This window comes from Colias philodice, chromosome 18, assembly GCF_061535455.1.
Source record: "Colias philodice isolate Cphi_HAF_F1 chromosome 18, ilColPhil1 Martin Lab GWU primary, whole genome shotgun sequence".
Taxonomy (NCBI): Eukaryota; Metazoa; Arthropoda; class Insecta; order Lepidoptera; family Pieridae; genus Colias; species Colias philodice.
The window spans coordinates 6,771,257-6,790,645 of NC_143103.1; the positions used below are offsets into that span (position 1 = coordinate 6,771,257).

Genomic DNA, 19,389 nt, shown 5'->3' on the forward strand with positions numbered 1-19,389 from the left:
AGTGTAAATGAACAGTCGGTGTACAACCTTCAGCCAACAGTTGATGCATTAGGTCCGAAAGAAGCGTGCGTAAATTCAAAAGTTCGAAACAATAATTTTGTAATGATTTCCAAATAACGCGTGTGTTGTGTTTCGCCACGGATAAATAGTTTAAAAATATTTACAAAAGGAATGCAATCATAATGGCATTCATACATTATGTATCCGCGATAACGAATGAAATATTTTTGTTATTTTTTATTTCTTTACTATTAATTTACGTTTGGTATAAATACAAGTTTACGTATTGGGCTAGGAAAGGTGTCTTTGGACCTAAACCGATATTTCCCTTTGGCAATGTGCGTGATGTGATCCGAAGAAAGGAGCAATTCTTTGAACCCTATTGTGATGCTTATTTTAAATATAAACACCTGCCGTATGTAGGATTTTACTCTTTTAATTTACCAGTGTTAAGTGTTAACGATCCGGACTTAGTAAAGCATGTATTGATAAAGGACTTCGATCATTTTCAATCTCATGGAATATTTTCAAGTGGAGTAGGGAACCCTTTAGGTGGACATTTGTTTAACATACACGGTCAAGCATGGAAAGCGCTGCGCCTCAAGCTTTCGCCAGTGTTTACCTCCGGCAAGCTAAAAACCATGTTCCCGCTGGTGGAAAAAATAGCAAACGATGCCTTGCACTATAGCGATACAATGTACTCAAAAAATGAAGCTATTAACTTTTCCGAATTCTCAGAGAAGTATTCTATGGAAATTATTGGAAGCGTCGGATTTGGAGTGGAGTGCAATGGATTCAAAATTTCCGATTCAGAATTCTATAGACGAGGGCATGAATATTTTGAACCGAAAACTTTATACTGGTAAGTAATGTTTTTTTGTGCCATATCACAGTGACAATTATTATAACTTTTTGGAAACGTTGTTGTAAAGTATTTTTGTCAGTGCGAATAACTAAAGGTACCTTAATATCTATAAAATAAAAAATAAGCAAAGTAGATATTATTTTACTTTGATACATTTATTGTTTATCTAAAAATGCAATGTAAAAAATTAAATACGATTATTGGTCACTCAAAAAGCTCGATACATACAATACATTTTCAATACGTCTCAAAAAGGAAGGATCAGTGAGATTCTTAGAGCAGTGAGATTTCAGGCATAATCTCTTACTCATTTATTTTAACTCATTTTCAATTATTATAGGTACCATAAATTGGTTATACAGAGCTAATTATGATAAAGGTATTTAAACAATTTCATTTTTTATAATTCAAGAATAGAATATCATTATATTTAAATGTATTTTTATTATACCTCATTGTAACTAAGTAATTGCATAAATTGTAAGTGGGGTGGGTTTCCATTTCGTAGTTTATCACTCAATATAATCTTCCAAAAAGTCCAATAAAACGTGTTAATTTTAAAATTAATATCTAACAATAGCAATGTTTAAAAAAATGTAAACATTACGTAGAGAGCAAAAGCTCATAAAAATAAGGTAGAGCAAAAAATTCTGTGTTATTTTACATGTATATTTAAATCGACGTTTTGTACTCCTGAGTGAAAGATTACCGTACCACTAATTTCTCAGGACGCAGTAAACGTTTGGCTAGAAAATATTATATGCTGTAAAGTTTTAATTTCTAAAAAAAAACAAATATTATTGTTAAGCACATTGTTATGTGATCACTATAGAGTATAGATAAAAAAATATTATAATATTTGTGTCACTGCAATATGCATACTATCCATACTTTACTAATATTATAAATGCGAAAGTAAATCTGTCTGTCTGTCTGTTACTCAATCACGCCTAAACTACTGAACCAATTTTCATGAAATTTGGTACGCAGATATTTTGATACCCGAGAAAGGACATAGGCTTCTTTTTATCCCGGGAAAATGACGCAAACCCGGAAATCCCACGGGAACGGAAACTATGCGGGTTTTGCTTTGACTGCGCGGGCGAAGCCGCGGGCGGAAACCTAGTTCATAATATGTACTTCTTGAAATTCATTATGAATATGTGGGTATAACCCGATCAGATTTCAGACGAAGCAATTATTTATAATTTTATTTAATTCAAATGTATATTTTGCATTATATGTGTATTGAGCAAATACTACAAATTTTAACGTACATAAAGATAAACGATCAGCTTAACGTAATTACAAGTGAATTACATGTAATTTGAGGTTGTAATTGCTTCATAGATTATAATTAAGTATAACATTGTTATTTGTTATTGATATGCCTCAAGTTCGATATATTTGAGAATTAGGAGTAAGGACCATTATATTATATGTGCGTTATATTGTAACAAACTATTAATTATAATATAAAAAAATCAATCTTAATAAAACTTCAAATTGATTCGTTAACAATTTAATTTCAGATTAAATTTCGTCTACCTACTACGGCAAAACTTTCTCATAAAATAGTCTAAAACATGAATGATTAGTAAATCGTAATAATTCCAAGGTTTCATAGAGTACAATAATATTAATTAGCCAATAATGCGTGAACTCATATAATTTCAAAACGTGGAGTTATTGATTTGATTTAATTAAAAAACTACCGGCACTTGGAGGTCAGTAACATTTACATTATGTCAATAAATATGATGTTAATTTGTTTGTCATGCCCTTTAGACTTGTTAGGTATTAGTTTTTGAGATTTTTAACTTTGTCAGCTTTTATTCTTAACCGATATGTAGATATGTGAGGAAAAGAAAGTAGAAAAAGTAAGGAAAAAGTTAAGTGTTAAAATTCAAGAACTACCCTACTAACATCGACAGATTAGTTTACACATTAGAGGCTGAGCTTAATACAAATCATATGATATTTTTTAAATTATGTATTTTTATATATTTTAAATCTACATAAATAGGTGCTTAAAAGAAAGTAGTGTTAGTGACACCTCTATCCGTTTTGGTCGGTTGGATTTACTTCCGCTTGAGTTAGGATATATCATAAAAGGGGGTGGGGGGGATATTTTTTAAATATTAAAAAAGTCTCTCTTTTATAAGTTTACCTTTGTCTAAGTTCTATTTGATCAAATATTCATTGTGTATAATTGGCTTATTGTCGAGTAGAGCACACAACTTTTTACTTATTAGTGTAATCTTAATTAATTTAATAAGTAGGTACCTTTTGCCAAAAATATGATTCAAATGATCCAACTATTACTAATTAAGGTTCAGATTTTTTTAATTTATTCAAATATAAATACTAACGGTACTTAATAAACGTCTTTTGTTATTTATTTAAATTTAGTGACCTTTACCTTTAAAATTTAACCTTGAGAGATATTGAGTGATACTATCTTTTGCTAGTGATACTTACTATTTTTTGTTTGTTTATCAGTCAGAGGGTACTTTTATTTTCGTTATTTTTAAGAGAAAGATAGATAAATACGTCATTAGGTTGTTAATGTTTTTTTTTTTCATTTCTAGGACGATAATACGAGCAATCTCATTTTTTGCACCCGAATTTTTCAAAAAATTGAGAGTTAATCGCGTAAATCCTGATATGAACAAATTCTTTTATAATCTTGTAAAAGAGACAGTTGAATATAGACAAACACACAATTACCAGAGATCAGATTTTCTTCAAGCACTAATAGATTTAATGAATAGGGAGAAGTTGACTACAGGTTCGTACAACATATGTTTTTAATAAGCAGGTTTTCAATTAACTTTTCAAATAAAAATATGAGAGTATGAAAGTTGACAATATATTGTTGAAAACTAATACTTATTTTATATACCCAATTATTCCAGACACGAAGGGCGAATCAACTCCTTTCACATTAATAGATATCGCAGCAAACACCATGCTCTATATGTTTGCTGGCTACGAAACATCTGCTACCACAAGTCAATTTGCTGCTTATGAGTTGGCATGCAATCCAGAAATTCAGGCCAAAGCTAGGGAAGAAATCTTCAGAGTATTAAAAAAGCATGGTGGTCAGTGTACGTATGAAGCACAGAATGAAATGACCTATATAAACATGATTCTTGACGGTAAGATTTTCACTTCATGTACCTATTGCTTTTCTTTAAATTTTAATTCAAATATTTTACCAATAATAAAGCTAAGAATTGAAGAAGAAATAAATTATAGTACGGCTAAAAAAATAATGTAATGATATTAATCTTCTTCAAAACTGTTTAAAGGCAAAACTTTGAGAAGTAGGTAACCAGTACCTTAGCCTGAATATTTACATAATTACGTGATAGCAATCATCTATCATCCTCATTTAATAGGTTAGCTAACCTGATTACATTACTAAGAGTGTATAATTTTTACAGAAACAATGCGAATTCATCCACCGATGCGTGCATTGTTCCGAAGATGCACAAAAGATTACAAGATGCCTGACAGTGACTTGATAATTGAAGAAGGCACGCTAGTGTTCATACCGATACATTCAATACAAATGGACCCAGATATATTTGAAAACCCGACCAAATTTGACCCCGATAGGTTTGCTCCTGAGAAAAAATCAAAGATGCATCCTTGTCATTGGATGCCCTTTGGCGAAGGTCCCAGGAAATGCTTAGGTATTTAATTTTAAATACTTAAAAAGTTTCATTGATGAAAAAAATCGGTTATACTCATTATTAAATTATACATTCATATATTGTTTTACATTTCCAAAAATAATATATTGAATTATGTGCGGATAAGGTTTTTTTAAATATCGAGACATTGACCTTGACACTAATATGCGCAATTTGCATTTCTAGGTCTACGTCAAGGTTATATTCAGTCTAAAATGGCTTTAGTGAAAATACTTCAAAAGTACGAAATTTTATTGGACGATCGGACCAAGACTCCGATAAAGATGAAAGCGTCTTCTCTAGCATGTGCGGTGGATGGCGGAGTTTGGATAAAATTAAGAAAATTAGAGGCATGAAACTTGGTAGAATGGAGATTCGAGGGACATGTGTGATTTATAAAGTGATAGTAAAAATAAGATTTTTAGTATAAAATATTTTATTTCTTAGTGCCAAAATTAGTACCTTATCATTATTTGTGTTATATATCTATAGACTTTTTTTTATAATTAGAGACTTTGTATTAATAATTTACCTGATGAAAGATATATTTAAAGGTGTTAGCATGGTGTGAATGTGGCGTCCCGTTATGAATTTTTCGTGTTTGGTTTAGCGGGTAAAATAAATTAGATAAAAAACTTATATTGTAGTTTGTTTTTACTAGGATCCAAAGATAACTCTTATATAGGTATTCTATGCGTCCATTTCCCTTTCCATTTTTTCAAGTGCGTTATAATAATAGTAATTATCTACTGTTTTAATTAAAGCACAGCTAAACACCAGTTTGTGTAGGAACATACAAACATGTTCAATATTTTTATGCGAAATAAAATTTGGTTCGCGTTTTTATTATCTTTGGCAAGTGAGTGTTGGTCTTGGGTAAATATGAACTACATCAAAATCAAGGCTTCTCTATTAGGCAATACAGTCGTTTGCCGTGAAACGAATTTAAATAGTATTAAAGAGCTGAGTGACCAAATATGCACGTGAGTTGGATAAAACAAATATTTCTGGCGAAATTCTGACTCATTATAAACGGCATCGATGAATGAGGATTCCGACATTTTTATGTAAAAACATTGTAAGAAAAGGAAAACTGATTAAAAAGAAAGTTCACGAGCACAAAGATGTAGTTAGGTTGTAGGTAAGAAATTGATTATATGTAGTAGGTAGCTATATGAGTATATTATGAAAAGAAAAGAAATTTAAAATACCTACTTACTACCTATATGTATCTATTTCATTGAGATACGAACACACATATCACAAACAAAATATTTTTGGCTCAGTATAATATAATCAGCTGGGTTTAACTTCCACAAATTTTTTTTTGTAATAAGATTACACAAAAAAATAAACTTAATTATTTTGTATTACGTTTAATTGCTATATGACTTTTAAAACGCACATTAGACTTATAAAATTTAATTAGTACCTAGTATAGGTAAAGTCACGTAGAGAAATTTTAGAAGTAAGGAAATTTAATCTATAAAAAAAACAAACTATTTGAAGACAATACATGTATAAAAACATTAAAGAATAGCTATTTCAGGAAATGAGATACATGATAAGGTCCTAGCAATTACCGTATGTTACATTTTTACTGGTCAAAACATACTAATCACAAAATCATATCCTTATTACATAAATTATATTCTAAATTTTAAATCACTAATTTATTTAAATCTAATTAAGTACATACTTACATTTTGAAACGCCGACGACATTTTAGAACATGAAATAGTTTTTTTTATCTTAATTGTAAGTAGATATGCAATCAAAATAATTTATACAACTAGCTTCCGCCCACGACTTTGTACGTGCATCCCCGTTTTTCCCCGTTCCCGCAAGAATTTCGGGAAATCCTTTCTTAGCGGATGCCTACGTCCTAACATCTACCTGCATGCCAAATTTCAGCCCGATACGTCCAGTGCACGGACATGTATCAAGATAGACTAAGCGAGTGTATGTACTTCCCGTGTCCAAACTAAGATTATGAAACTTACTTGACGCTGGCCTACACTCAGTCCGCGCTTGCAGTTCGCCAAGGAAAGACGTGAAGCTGAATAAAGTAAAATGCCGAATTACGCCGTTATAAACTGTAGAAACTCCACAGCTGTGAGTGGCCGAGTTAGCAGAGATGTTTCCTTCCACCGGTAAGTAATTTTCTAATCAGAATATGCACTATTTATTTTAAAATCAAATAAAGAATATCTGTGGAAAACGATCGTGACAAACACGGATACCAAATCATACGAAATGATTCGGAATACATTGCGGCTTTTACTTGGCACGGTAAAGATCGAGTCGTATGATAACAAGCAATGTATAGCGTCTTCTCATTTTTCTGTTCTCATTTTTCTGTCCAATTTTGTGGTTAGTGATGTTCATTTGATGCAACAGTTCTCGATTCTAATCGATTTTATAATCGAACAGAAAAATGATAATTTGAAGGAGCAATTTTTCAGAAAAAAAGGCATAGATTTTTTTTGTCAAAACTCCTTATTGCTTAGACTATGTTTGTTTTTTCAGTTTTCCAAGTAAAGCGAACATAAAAGAAAAATGGATTGATGCAACGGGACATAAAGATTGATTGATTGACAGTTTCATTACTTTCTTTCGATGGCCTCTCTAGTACGTAGTACACGGTAACTCAATGGGCATATGTAAGAAAAAGCTAAAACACATTAGTTTACTTGTTAGAATATTAAAAGGTTTATAAATTTATTTTATCATTCCTCTGTCTATGGTAATTATCATTTTTCTGTCTTGAATCGATTTAGTAATCGATTACGATTCATTTATTTAATTACCTCTTAGACATAGATCTAGTTTGATCTGATTTCTTTCGATTTACTTCGATGGGATAGGACGATACTAGAATCGCCGCGCGAGTGGCGTCCTAATCGATTTAGCGTAAAATGAAATTACCATCACTAAAAAGCGCTCGTGACGTCATAACGCGTCAAGGTCAGTACAAAAAATATGACACGCTTGGTTTTCATACAGATCGCGGTACTTGCGTAGTCTATCTATGTCTGTGGTCCAGTGGTTTGGGCTGTGCGTAGGCCGTTGATAGATCACTATATCAGTCACCTTTGAGTTTTATATATATATCTATAGATATCATATTATAATATTAGCAAAACTCAGCGTTTTAAAATAGCTGCTGTTACTTTTTCTGTAATACATAATATATCGGCTTGTGGGTGTGGCAGAATATATTTTAACTGTTTTGTCAATATTTTTTTTTTATAATAGCCTAAACCTATAACTAAAGACCCGAATGATTGCTCGTGTTACATCTTACAATATTATAGTCGTAGATGCACATACGTTATTGCATCTCAATCCTGTTTTTCTTTTTTTGGTGTTTGCGTTTCCTTTTCGACGCTCTCTGTTTCATCAGATATTGATGATATCATACTAGTTTTCGAATCAATATGAACTCTTTGGGAATGTGATTCCTTTCTCTTTCGTGTCTGCGTTCCTGTGTTTTTTAAACTAGACTTCATTGAATTTTTTGCATCTTTACTCGTACCGGGCATTGCCAAATCTGTCTCCTTTGATTTTTCGTGATTTTGTCGTGTTATTGGTGTTGGTGCGATTGAAATATTTGTATTTATGGTATCCATAGCAATTTCAGAAGGAAGGTTTAAAGTGGATTGATACTGTGGATGTCTCTGTTCCAATAGTGTATGCAATTTACTTTTAACAATAAGCCTTATACCCTGAGCTACTTCCTCAGCTTCCTGTAAGCTCACTATGGACTGGGATTCAGTTCGTTGACTTGGTGGTACAAAATTAAGTTTCGATGATATTTTCTCTTGGCCATATTGACGTGCGATTTTCATTGAGCCAGTGTCTGACATTAAAGATTCCTCACTGCTAGTTAAGCTTGAAAGTGGACTATTTCCAGTTATAGCATTCACTATATTATAAAGAAGCTTAACAATAAAGTGATGATCCTTGTGGATTGAGCCATAAATAGACAATTTATCCAATTTACGCTGTTCGGACGGTACCAGAGCTAAAACAGATGATGATTGTGGCGTTGCAGATAAATACAATAGTTCTCCCGTATCACTTAAAGTCGTCATTTTCATTTCTGGGAACATTTTCGTTCGTAGATATTCCTTTTTTTGAAAGTGAACTCTAACGCTGCCCCTTGAGGGAGTTCTTGGAATTTGTGAATCCCAGACATCTGGAGATATAGTGCGAATGTGCATTTCATTTCGTTCCTGTAATTTATTTATTTATGAGAAATTAAGAAAAATTACATAATATATTCAAAACAAGGGAAAACATACATAATACATAATATTAAGTTTGCTTGTATATTTTACAGTATCAATTGATTAAATTAGATATATAGCATATTTAATCTGTGGTTTAGGTATCTATACTCGAATAATCAATTATACACCTGACGACTGAAGTAGATGTTAATTACCTACCAAAAATCTGTCAATATTCCCCGTTAGTTCTGTCCTGACTCGAACTAGTTGGAAGTCGACAACCAGCAGCACTCTTGCGAGGGTGAGCAGAGCAGACAGTATCCAGCAAGCTGTATGGAGCCAGGCGGAGAGAATGGTCAGCTGAGTGGCCTGGTACACGCCCCTGATGCGACGCTCATAGACTAGAGTGGCCACGTTCACGGTGTATGTGCACCTAAATATTATATAAACAGCAAATAAATGTTTCGAACCTAACAAAATCACAGATAAGAAAAACAATAATTGAACACTTTTAGACTGATTGTTATTAGCAAAGTTTGTAAATCAAACAATTGATATGGTTTTAATATATGCTCACTATGAATCCCATACTAAGCCTCACTAAACAGGTAAGGATAAAGTCTACTATTTTGCTATAGATAGAGATCTATTTGCGCCAAGGCAACCCTTAAAGTTGTAAGAACAGTGTACACATAATGACACATCATACATACATTAACTTGACCAAAATGTTGAAATTCTAATAGTTTACGTACGTGGTGCTCCCAGTAATTTCACTTAACTTCAAACAAAGGTCATGCAATCCGTAGTGGGTTACGATGGACGAGTAGAGACACAGAGACCCCATAGCCAATGAAAATATAAACACGGGCGGTAATATACGCCAAGGCCTCTGCAAACTGACATTAAATAATCTACCCGAATCGTATTTGATGGGTAACGCTAAGATTTAGTGATGATAAGGAAAAATGCATCAACGCTGTGCGTTTTCTTTGACTTTCTATAAGTAAACTAACTGTGCCCCACGCGACGGTTTTACCCGCGTTGCTCCTGTCCTCGATAAATGGGCTATCTATCGAAATAATTTTTAAAATCGGACCAGTAGTTCCTAAGATTAGCGCGTTCAAACGAACAAACTCTTCAGCTTTATAATATTAATAATTATTAAGTACATATAGTGAGTATAGATGTGATCAACTCATAGTTCTTCTATAAACTGGAAGTCCTGTCGCATATATCATTAACTGTAGATAAACTCATAACAATAATGACAGTAGCGCTTACCCAGTAAGAACTCGGCTACCCGAAGAGCACATGAGGAACATTGTCGTCCAAACTAATCCAAAGATGCCTGATACCAGAGGGACATAAGTGGGCAAGTAGCAAACGCTTTTCTCCACCCACTGTGTGCTGACAAAGTCTACTGGCAGCACTATAAATGTGACAAAATCTTAACAATTGCTTGCTATAATTCCTAATTAATAATTTGTGCGAAAAAATGCAACAAGAAAAATTCATAAACTCAGATTTAAGCACAGTATTATTGTAAGGGTCCATGTCGTACAGATATAATAATTATTAAATTTTGTGATATCACTTACAATTAGTACCTACACATTTTTATAACTTACTGTCAGCCATATCTTTATCTTCTGGTATGAATTCATAAATTATGTTTTGTCGGAGCGATGTCAATGAGAGAAGTTTAGGAAATAAAACACATTTTTCGTCAAATAAGTACATGAGCATATGAAAACAGAAGGTACAGAAGGATCCGAAAACAAATGCCAAGAAAAATAGTAACAAATGGGCTCCTGCAACGAGAAAATTTAAATAATTATCGTTACATTTATAAAGGTATATGTGTGGTAAGAATTGAATTGTTCACTGAGACAAGTAAATAAAATACAGTACTTAATATAATATTTTGTTAACATAAGTAGGTAATAAACCATGTTTCATACATGTTTAGAGGATTAGCAATTATGCTCTTTGCTATTCTAGTTTGCTGGCCATGACACTTTAAATGCCTTATAAGCTAGCGCATTCATGTTTTATTGTGTATTTCGATTCATAACTTAAGGTTATATAATATAAGAAAATCTAGTTATAAAATCGATGAATTATGAGAATCTTGTCAGGTTTAATGTTCGGTGTATTGATGATATAGGTGTTATTGTCATAGTATAATAGCACTAGCGTTAAAATTATTCACAGTATGTAGGTACATGGTTTTTTAACTCGTACATATATGCTATTTACCAGTTACCGCATAAGCGACAAAAAGGTTATTGATAAATTAAGGTCATAAAAGTATTCTTTATCAAAATAGAATACGTCCTGTACCGGTGCATAAAGTTATTTACCTATAATAAATAATAATGATATTAGGTTTAAACTTTAAAGAAGGTTTAACTTTAAAGTATGAATGTCGTTTCTGTAACAGGTATTGTATTGTTGATTTAGGGTACACCCATGCTGATTCAGTTGCATTTCATTTTTATAAGAAAATTATCTAAAAGTAAAGACCTTTCCATATTCCGTACACTTCCGTATCATTTTTCTGTATAAGTTTATATTCTTCGTATAAAGTTACACGTTCCATTTAAAATACGATATCAATCGATAAATATTTGTTTACTTAAATAACGCAAAAAATGCAATTTGTTGACATTTATATTTCTTATTAGAATTACATGTGAAAATGTCATGAAAATGTTGTGACAGTTCTAATAAAAGAGGTTCCATATAATTCAATTTGATCACCTCCATGTTTGAGGGGTTCTGGGTTCGTTGTGGGTTCGATTCCCGCTGGAGACGAAGAAAGTTTCTGGTCCAGCAAGCACAGAAGGCTGATCATCTTCTTGTAAGTAAAAATTATCGATAATTTTATGTGCATCAGATGCATAATGCATCTGGCCCCAGGGGTCATGAGAATTCACTTCACACATTTATCTAAAAGTAAACTGTTTATATAATATGTATAATTCTATACTATTGTAAAGTATTAATTTAATAAATATTTTGGCTTATTTAGAATACTATCTAAATTCTAATATGTGTGAACTGATTATTATGCGTCGGTGAACTGCGATTATTATAATGAGAGTGAGAATTTGGATCCGCTATGTTTGTTTACGATAACACTTTATTTCATAGTGTAGGTCATACTCCTAATATTATTCGATAGATATTTCACAAAAAATGATTTCCTGAATAATATTAATAAATAAGTATGTATTTACTATGATTAAATAATTATAAGTTAAGAGTACAGCTCATAAGAATTCCTTAAGTATTTGTTTCTAGATTCACTTCTACTCACTCATTATCTATTCAGCGACCGTAATGGAGTAGCTACAAATTATTATTTTTTAATAATTACTGAAAATAATGCGTGCAATATTGAAGAAAATGATTATATGTGGATACTGAATAGTATAGTGGGCTATTTTCTACACATTAATCTATATTGGAAACTAGTATAATTAAACAAATTTTTATTAATTTCACTTTATAGACACAAAAGGTATATCAACGACGATCTAAATAAGCAGGTATGTATCTAAAAATGATTTTTTTAAAAGAATGGTAAAGGTAACAAATATGTTCATTGATATCGATAAGAATAGCACATCACTCGACTTCATTACAATGGATGGATGACAGATAGCCACTTGTGTATGATTACAAGAGCTTAGTGACAACGTAAACATGATATAGTTTTATTTTAAATTCGAATAACATATCTAAGGGCAAATCGCAATGACATCTAGGATGCAAGTGTTGTGTTTCGTTACAATAATAGTAATTCAAATTATACAATGTACTTGTACATTTGATTTGAGTTCATCTAACAAAGATGTTGTTTGGACAGTGGAGAATGAGAACAAATGTAAGTACCCATTAATTATACCCAATTACTACGATGTAATTATACTTAACTAGCGGTCCGCCCTGGCTTCGCCCGTGGTACATGTTTACGTTTTCTCTACATAAGAACCATCCTCGTACTTCAAGGAATATAATAAAAAAAGAATTATCGAAATCGGTTCAGCCGTTCTCGAGTTATGCGCTTACCAACACATTTTGCGATTCATTTTTATATATAAGATTACCCTATATTGATAAAAGATTGTTTCTAAGAAATCGTAAGTCATAACTTGCAAAGTATTCTTCAAATTTTTAACGCAGTACTAATTTAAGTTTAACACCTTTAAAACCTTATAAAAAATGATGGACTAACTTAGGGTCCAAATGTGTCTACCAATTCTCAAAGTAAATAATTTGTTTATACTAGGAATTTTTATTTCAGCGATCACAGTGCCAGGCACAGTTCCAGGGGGCATTTATACTGACCTCCAGAAGGCTAATATTATTGGCGACGTTTTAGAAGGGTTTAATGATGTCCTGACGCGATGGGTGGCTTACGATTCTTGGACTTACACAAGCAAATTTAAACGTAAATATTTAATATCTTAATGACAGTTTTTTTGTATATATATAGCGTTTTAATTAAATTATTAATAATACTTAGTTCGTTTCTCAAATAAAATTACTTTCTATTTCTTACAATCTCTAATTTTTTTATACAATGTGTGACATTGTATAAAACGAGATGAATAATTATAATACAAATAATTTTAGTGAAACCGAAACATTTGAAATATGCAATTTCTAACTTGGTCCTCGAAGGCGTGGATACTGTCGCTTTCTTGGAATTTAACGGTAACCCAATTGGCTGGACTAATAACATGTTCGTAAGATATGTTTTCGACATCCGACAATACCTCAAGGTCAGTATGAATCGAAATTTTCGCAATGTCTTTATGATTAACTTTTGTTAAGTTGTCTTTTGTTTATTTTTAATAGAAGTAAGATTAAAATTTATATAAGTAAGTGAATGTGCTTCGATCAGAATATAGATCGTGTAACCTATTGTATCAATTTTAACTTATGTTTATTTTTAAAGTGAAACTTTTATTACATCGTCTCAAACTTTTTGGTCTGTGTAGCGCATGTCGAACCGTCCGTACAAATACGATAATTTTGTGCTTAAGTTTCACTTTTACCGTGGTTTCATAAAACCACACAACATTTTTTATGAGATTTAGGTATCATCAATTACTTAAAAAAATTTTAGGTTGGTGAGAACGAATTAGTCCTGAATTTTGTTTCACCCGTTGAAGTAGCGAAGGCGCGATCTGATAAGCACTTCACAGCTCCAAACTGCGTTCCATCAGTTTATAATGGTGAATGTCACGTGAACCAGCTCAGGAAGATGCAAGCATCTTTTAGTTGGGATTGGGGCCCGGCGTTCCCTTCTGTTGGATTATGGTAATTTTACATAATAAACGATCGACATGAAGAAGCTGTTCTTCTGGGAATAAGCGGCACTTACAGCTTACATAAGTAATTATATTCGTGAAATATGTGGAAAAGCTCTTAATTTAAGGCATCTAAAAATTCCTACGATATAATATCATCTACGTCTTGGTGAAGTCTAGGCATAATATCTTTAGTTTTTGCCTCTTCAAGAAACAGGTCATCCAATCGTTTATATATATATTTCCATTCTTATCATCTTCTTTTTTATTATTATTAGCTTGTACTTAATTCTTCAAGAACACTTCGCAGGAAAAATGCGTCAATAGAATTTCACAACGGAGCTCTGATACGGAACGTCAGAACATTTACGGAGAAGTCTGAATCGCATTGGTCTCTCAGAATTATTGCCAGTTTGGAAAGTGGATTACCACGTTCGGAAATTAAAGGTTATTTGAGTGCAACACTGTCTGTTAATGCACATCAATCGCTGACTGTGGGCAGGATGTTGGATGTACAAGCTGGGCAAGACGGCGCAGCTGAGGCAGAGATTAATATGACGATAAGTGCGGTAGGTAGTATGTGTATTCTTATATATAAAATTCTCGTGTCACAATGTTAGTCTGCATACTCCTCCGAAACGGGTGGACCGATTCTCATGAAATTTTCTGTGCATATCGGGTAAGTCTGAGAATCGGCCAACATCTATTTTTCATATGTACCACGGGCGAAGCCGGGGCGGACCGCTAGTAATATATATAATTCTAATTTATTATGTAGTTGAATAAGTAAATGAACATATACCTTTTGACAGGTTAAAAGTACCGCCTTATAATTAAAACAAGATTAAAAGAAATAAAATAACAGTAGTTTTTAGTGAATTATTTTCTTTACATTGTCGACATATTAGTAGGTACTACCTATGGTACTACTATATTGCGACAAAATAATACGGAAATAATAAATTTTTATAGATGTCATAAAAGACAGAGCCTGATTTAAGTGTAAATCAATACATTGATCATTTACTAATTGAGAATCTGTTTGAATTATTCAAATAAGGCGTTAAATTATAAATTACCATCGTTAACCTAAATTTTCAAGGCAAGCGTAGCCGTGAACTTTCGTATAAAATGTAAATATTATACCTTTATACATACGTGGTCTGTAATCTACTATATAAAAATAATATGTAGTTTATAAAAACTAAAAAACACGATTTTTGCAAATTGAAAAATGGAATAATTTTATCAAATTAGTGTATTGTCATCGGTCCTCAATAAATCTACAAAGTTTGAACGAAATCTGGCCGTTAAAAGTGGGTCAAAATCGCGCCCAAAGAAGTCGGTTACAAACAAACATACAGGTGAAGCTAATAAAAAGCGTGTAATAATAAGTCGGGTTTTCCTTCCTTCCGCTATAACTCCAGAACGCACGAACCAATTTCCACGGTTTTGCATTCGTTGGAAAGGTCTCGGGCTCCGTGAGGTTTATAGCAAAGAAAACCTGTCTCTGGTGGCGAAACGGAGTTCGCCCGGTTTGCTAGTTCTGTGTAGGTACTTACCTAACCCACCTAGCGAAAAATAACAATATTACAAAAATCACAATTTACGCATAAATGTCGTGGTAAATACGTTGACTTTTCCTCATGGGTTTTCATGTTTAATGAAAGAATTTATGTTATTGGGTGGAACAAAGTAACATAATAACAATAACATAGTAATAACATAACATAGTAGTTAACATAATATAGAAGATACCTTTTGACCATCTTAACGATTAGATATTTATTTACATCATAATATAAGAAATCGATCATGAGGCAGGATTCGATCCCGCGTTTTCTGTGTTGTTGTCTTAAATGTCTAATGTGGTGTCTGGCTATAAACACCACTACAAAGTCGGGTGTTATACCTATCTATTGAATTTCTTATTTAATTATTTTCGTATTATTCAATTTCAGAATGTAGTGTCGTTATGGTGGCCCAATGGTTTTGGAGAGCAGCCGTTGTACGATTTGAATATATTTTTTTCAAATGATGCAGAAAATGGAGAAATGTCACATAAACTCTTGAAGATTGGTTTTCGTACTATTGAGTTGGTAGAAAAAGACGCCTATACTATTTTTGGTGCGAATTTCAGTATTGAAGTTAGTGTATGTTTTAACTGGATTTACAATTAATTTACCTTTTTTTCAACTTATTTAATGAAGGTAACAAGACAGCAGGCCAAGGATTGACATTCTATTTTAAAGTGAATGGATATCCTATATTTATGAAAGGTTCTAATTGGATACCGGCGAATATTCTACCGGAACTTGGTTCTGATAAAAATACTGGTATGTATTTTTTTTCTAAGTATTCGATATGAAACGGAGATGATTACATAAGAGAGATTACGGAGATTATATTCTAAGAGAAGCCCTTGTAAAGATTCCAATCAGTGGTAAAAATATTTACTAACATTGAATCTGTTAAATGATTAAATCTAATTTATAGGATGAAAAAAAAACATAAGTACACCAGAATTCTGTAGATCAAACACCGGCTTAAGCTCAATAAGTATAATTATTTAAACGGTATTTACCTAAACATAAAGTACCTACTTATAGCTGAAATTATCTTAGTAACATGCTGGAAACTCTATGGTTCCGTATATAGGATATCATGTATGTATACCAAAATGTATACCTACAGTTGACAATTTGCTGTTGGCGGCGCGGGATGCCCACATGGCCATGCTTCGTGTGTGGGGCGGCGGGGTGTACGAGTCAGACTATTTCTACCAAAAATGTGACGAACTTGGTATACTAATTTGGCAAGATTTCCTTTTCGCCTGTTCCATGTATCCCGCAGATAAGGATTTTCTGGAGTAAGAATAACTTTTGAACCATTTTTTTAATTGCTGTGTTTGGAGGGGTTGTATAGGTCATGGTTTTATTCTATTTTATAAGTAGCAATTTGATACTGAAACCAGAAACATCTATCAATATTTCTGAATATTAACACGCATATTTTTTCGCAAAATTAACTTATGTTTTTAACAATTACAGAAGCGTAAAGACAGAAATAGAGCAACAAGTGAAACGTCTTCAATATCACCCATCCATTGCTGTTTGGGCTGGAAATAACGAAAACGAAGTAGCCCTGAGAGGCAACTGGTACATGACGCAAACTCAGTTCGACAGATATAAACAGGAATACGTCAAGTTATATGTTGATACCATTAAACCAATTGTTGAGAGTTATGATCCCAGTCGACGTTATTTAGTTTCAAGTCCGTCGAATGGTAAAAAATCGGAAGAAGACTGTTACATAGCCCAAAACCCATATGATCCTCACTATGGTGATACGCATTATTACAACTACTTAGCTGATAACTGGGATGCCAATATCTATCCTCAGACAAGATTCGCTTCTGAATACGGATTCCAATCCTTCCCATCTTTGAAAACAATGCGAACTGCTACCAATAATACCGAAGATTTCAGTTTATACAGCAAATACTCGAAACACAGACAACACAGCCCTAATGGTAACACTAACATACGGATTCAAATAAAAAAACATCTTAAATTAGATAGTGACGATAAAAAATATTTTGAAAAGTTCGTTTTCTATAGTCAGGTAAGATAGAAGAGTTTTAAATAAACCTTTATCAATGACATATTAAGCTACCATACTCAAGATATCAAAGAAGTTCATGTGTTTATCAAGTAATGATGTGATCTAGTACCAATAACAATATTTTTAGATAACTCAGGCTATGGCAATGAAAACAGAAACTGAATTCTACCGGCAAAGTCAAGCAGATTGGTACACGATGGGTGCTCTGTATTGGCAATTAAATGATGTATGGCAAGCACCCTCTTGGTCAGGGATTGGTATGTTCTTGTCCTTCTTGTACCTACGATATGAGAGGAGAAATTGTTCAATTTTGTAGTAGATTGGTTGCAAATTGCAATACGTCCAAACAATATGCAGGATAAATAATTGTATTTATTAGATTTTTTATCCGCAAATAATTGTATTTATTAGAGTTAGATAAATTTAACCCTACACGTTAAATTATTTAAGGTTAAATAATAGTCGTTAAATTTTAAAGTATTAGATGCATGATTAATGCACAATTTTGTTTTAGAATATGGTGGGAAATGGAAAATGTTGCATTATTTTGCGAAGAGATTTTTCGCCCCTGTCCTCATTTCTCCACGTTTGACTCTAACTGGCGATGTTGACGTGTATCTGATAAACGATAGATTTGTTCCGATTATCGACGCAAACATCGTTGTGGATGTATTTAATTGGACCAGCTTAACTCCAGTCTCGACAAAATCTTATCCAGCAAATGTCAACCCATTGAGTAGTAAGAAACAGGGCAGTATTGTTATATGGGAAAAAGACAAGAAAGATGAACTGTTTTTAAGGTTTTCGCTGAAATGTGACGGAGTTACATCGTCTCCAGAGAATTACATTTTCCCGGTAGCTTTGAAATCGGTGAAAGGATTGGGAAAACCAAATATTCAGGTAACATTTTGTGATTCATATGTTTTACGCTGTATTTACCTCTAGGGATACCTGCTTCAAATAACTATTTATATAAATTACAGATACAAGTATCAAAATCGAGTAAAGACCTCCACAACGAGATGCTTTATGAAGTAACTATAACAACGGATTCTGTGATATTGTTTTTGTGGTTGGAATCGGATATAGATGGGCATTTCATCGATAACGGCCTTATCGTGACACACACATCTACACAAGTTGACTTCTTAGCAAAAGTGTCTACAGATGCAGAAGAAATAAAACGGGGAATCACGTACCAGTACTATATAAATACATAAAACGTTAAGGTTACAATGTATCGTGTGTATATAAGTTGTAAAAATGTTAAAAGTATTTAAATGTGTTTAATAACCATTAAACGAAGTATATAAATAAATATGTTTAATTGGTGAAGGTTGAGTTCGCTCTTATGTGCAAAGTCTAACCTTGCCTTTGACCCATTTTAATATCTATCATAATATACGATAATTTCGAAATATCAGTTTTTCCTTCGAGTATTACCTACGGAGGAAATTATTAAAAAAATAAATTGTATTTCTATTTGCAATTTTAAGTAAACCAGACAAGAATTAGTTATATTAAGACAAAATCAAGGTAATCAAAAATATAGAGGATTGCAATTTGCATAATCTACTACAAAATTAATTTTGATTATCCGATAACGTTTAAATATTTTGCGATTTACCTAAACATAT

General features: G+C 32.6%; 3 protein-coding genes across 3 annotated transcripts; 2 read left to right on the forward strand and 1 right to left on the reverse strand.

Annotated features, from left to right (window-relative positions):
- On the forward strand, positions 1-6,493 carry LOC149480562 (putative cytochrome P450 6a14). The gene is made up of 5 exons (XM_089706813.1): positions 1-862; positions 3,457-3,656; positions 3,784-4,026; positions 4,315-4,566; positions 4,753-6,493. The coding sequence occupies exons 1-5, from the start codon at positions 183-185 to the stop codon at positions 4,920-4,922; spliced, it is 1,545 nt and encodes a 514-aa protein (XP_089562939.1). The 5' UTR covers positions 1-182; the 3' UTR covers positions 4,923-6,493.
- Positions 6,494-7,612: 1,119 nt separating this feature from the next.
- Positions 7,613-11,406, reverse strand: LOC149480563 (uncharacterized). Its single transcript, XM_089706834.1, has 6 exons — positions 11,331-11,406; positions 10,433-10,615; positions 10,086-10,233; positions 9,557-9,700; positions 9,021-9,234; positions 7,613-8,804 (listed from the first exon to the last, which is right to left on the reverse strand). Exons 1-6 carry the CDS (start codon positions 11,404-11,406, stop codon positions 7,911-7,913), a joined length of 1,659 nt encoding a protein of 552 aa, XP_089562960.1. The 3' UTR covers positions 7,613-7,910.
- Positions 11,407-12,455: 1,049 nt separating this feature from the next.
- Positions 12,456-19,087, forward strand: beta-Man (beta-mannosidase). The gene is made up of 12 exons (XM_089706807.1): positions 12,456-12,696; positions 13,117-13,263; positions 13,449-13,597; positions 13,945-14,138; positions 14,439-14,697; positions 16,090-16,255; positions 16,339-16,464; positions 16,823-16,997; positions 17,179-17,752; positions 17,880-18,009; positions 18,267-18,652; positions 18,736-19,087. The coding sequence occupies exons 1-12, from the start codon at positions 12,567-12,569 to the stop codon at positions 18,970-18,972; spliced, it is 2,673 nt and encodes an 890-aa protein (XP_089562933.1). The 5' UTR covers positions 12,456-12,566; the 3' UTR covers positions 18,973-19,087.
- The last annotated feature ends 302 nt before the right edge of the window (positions 19,088-19,389 follow it).

Excerpts from the sequence above, each read along its gene's own strand:
- LOC149480562 (XM_089706813.1), top strand. The coding sequence starts at position 183 with ATGGCATTCATACATTATGTATCCGCGATAACGAATGAAATATTTTTG. Across the intron at positions 863-3,456 it reads GAACCGAAAACTTTATACTG|GACGATAATACGAGCAATCT; the intron begins GTAAGTAATGTT and ends TTTCATTTCTAG. Across the intron at positions 4,027-4,314 it reads TATAAACATGATTCTTGACG|AAACAATGCGAATTCATCCA; the intron begins GTAAGATTTTCA and ends TAATTTTTACAG.
- beta-Man (XM_089706807.1), top strand. The coding sequence starts at position 12,567 with ATGACATCTAGGATGCAAGTGTTGTGTTTCGTTACAATAATAGTAATT. Across the intron at positions 13,598-13,944 it reads ACATCCGACAATACCTCAAG|GTTGGTGAGAACGAATTAGT; the intron begins GTCAGTATGAAT and ends AAAAAATTTTAG. Across the intron at positions 17,753-17,879 it reads AGTTCGTTTTCTATAGTCAG|ATAACTCAGGCTATGGCAAT; the intron begins GTAAGATAGAAG and ends CAATATTTTTAG.
- LOC149480563 (XM_089706834.1), bottom strand. The coding sequence starts at position 11,406 with ATGGAACGTGTAACTTTATACGAAGAATATAAACTTATACAGAAAAAT. Across the intron at positions 10,616-11,330 it reads AGTGTACGGAATATGGAAAG|GAGCCCATTTGTTACTATTT; the intron begins GTCTTTACTTTT and ends TTCTCGTTGCAG. Across the intron at positions 8,805-9,020 it reads GGAATATTGACAGATTTTTG|GAACGAAATGAAATGCACAT; the intron begins GTAGGTAATTAA and ends AATAAATTACAG.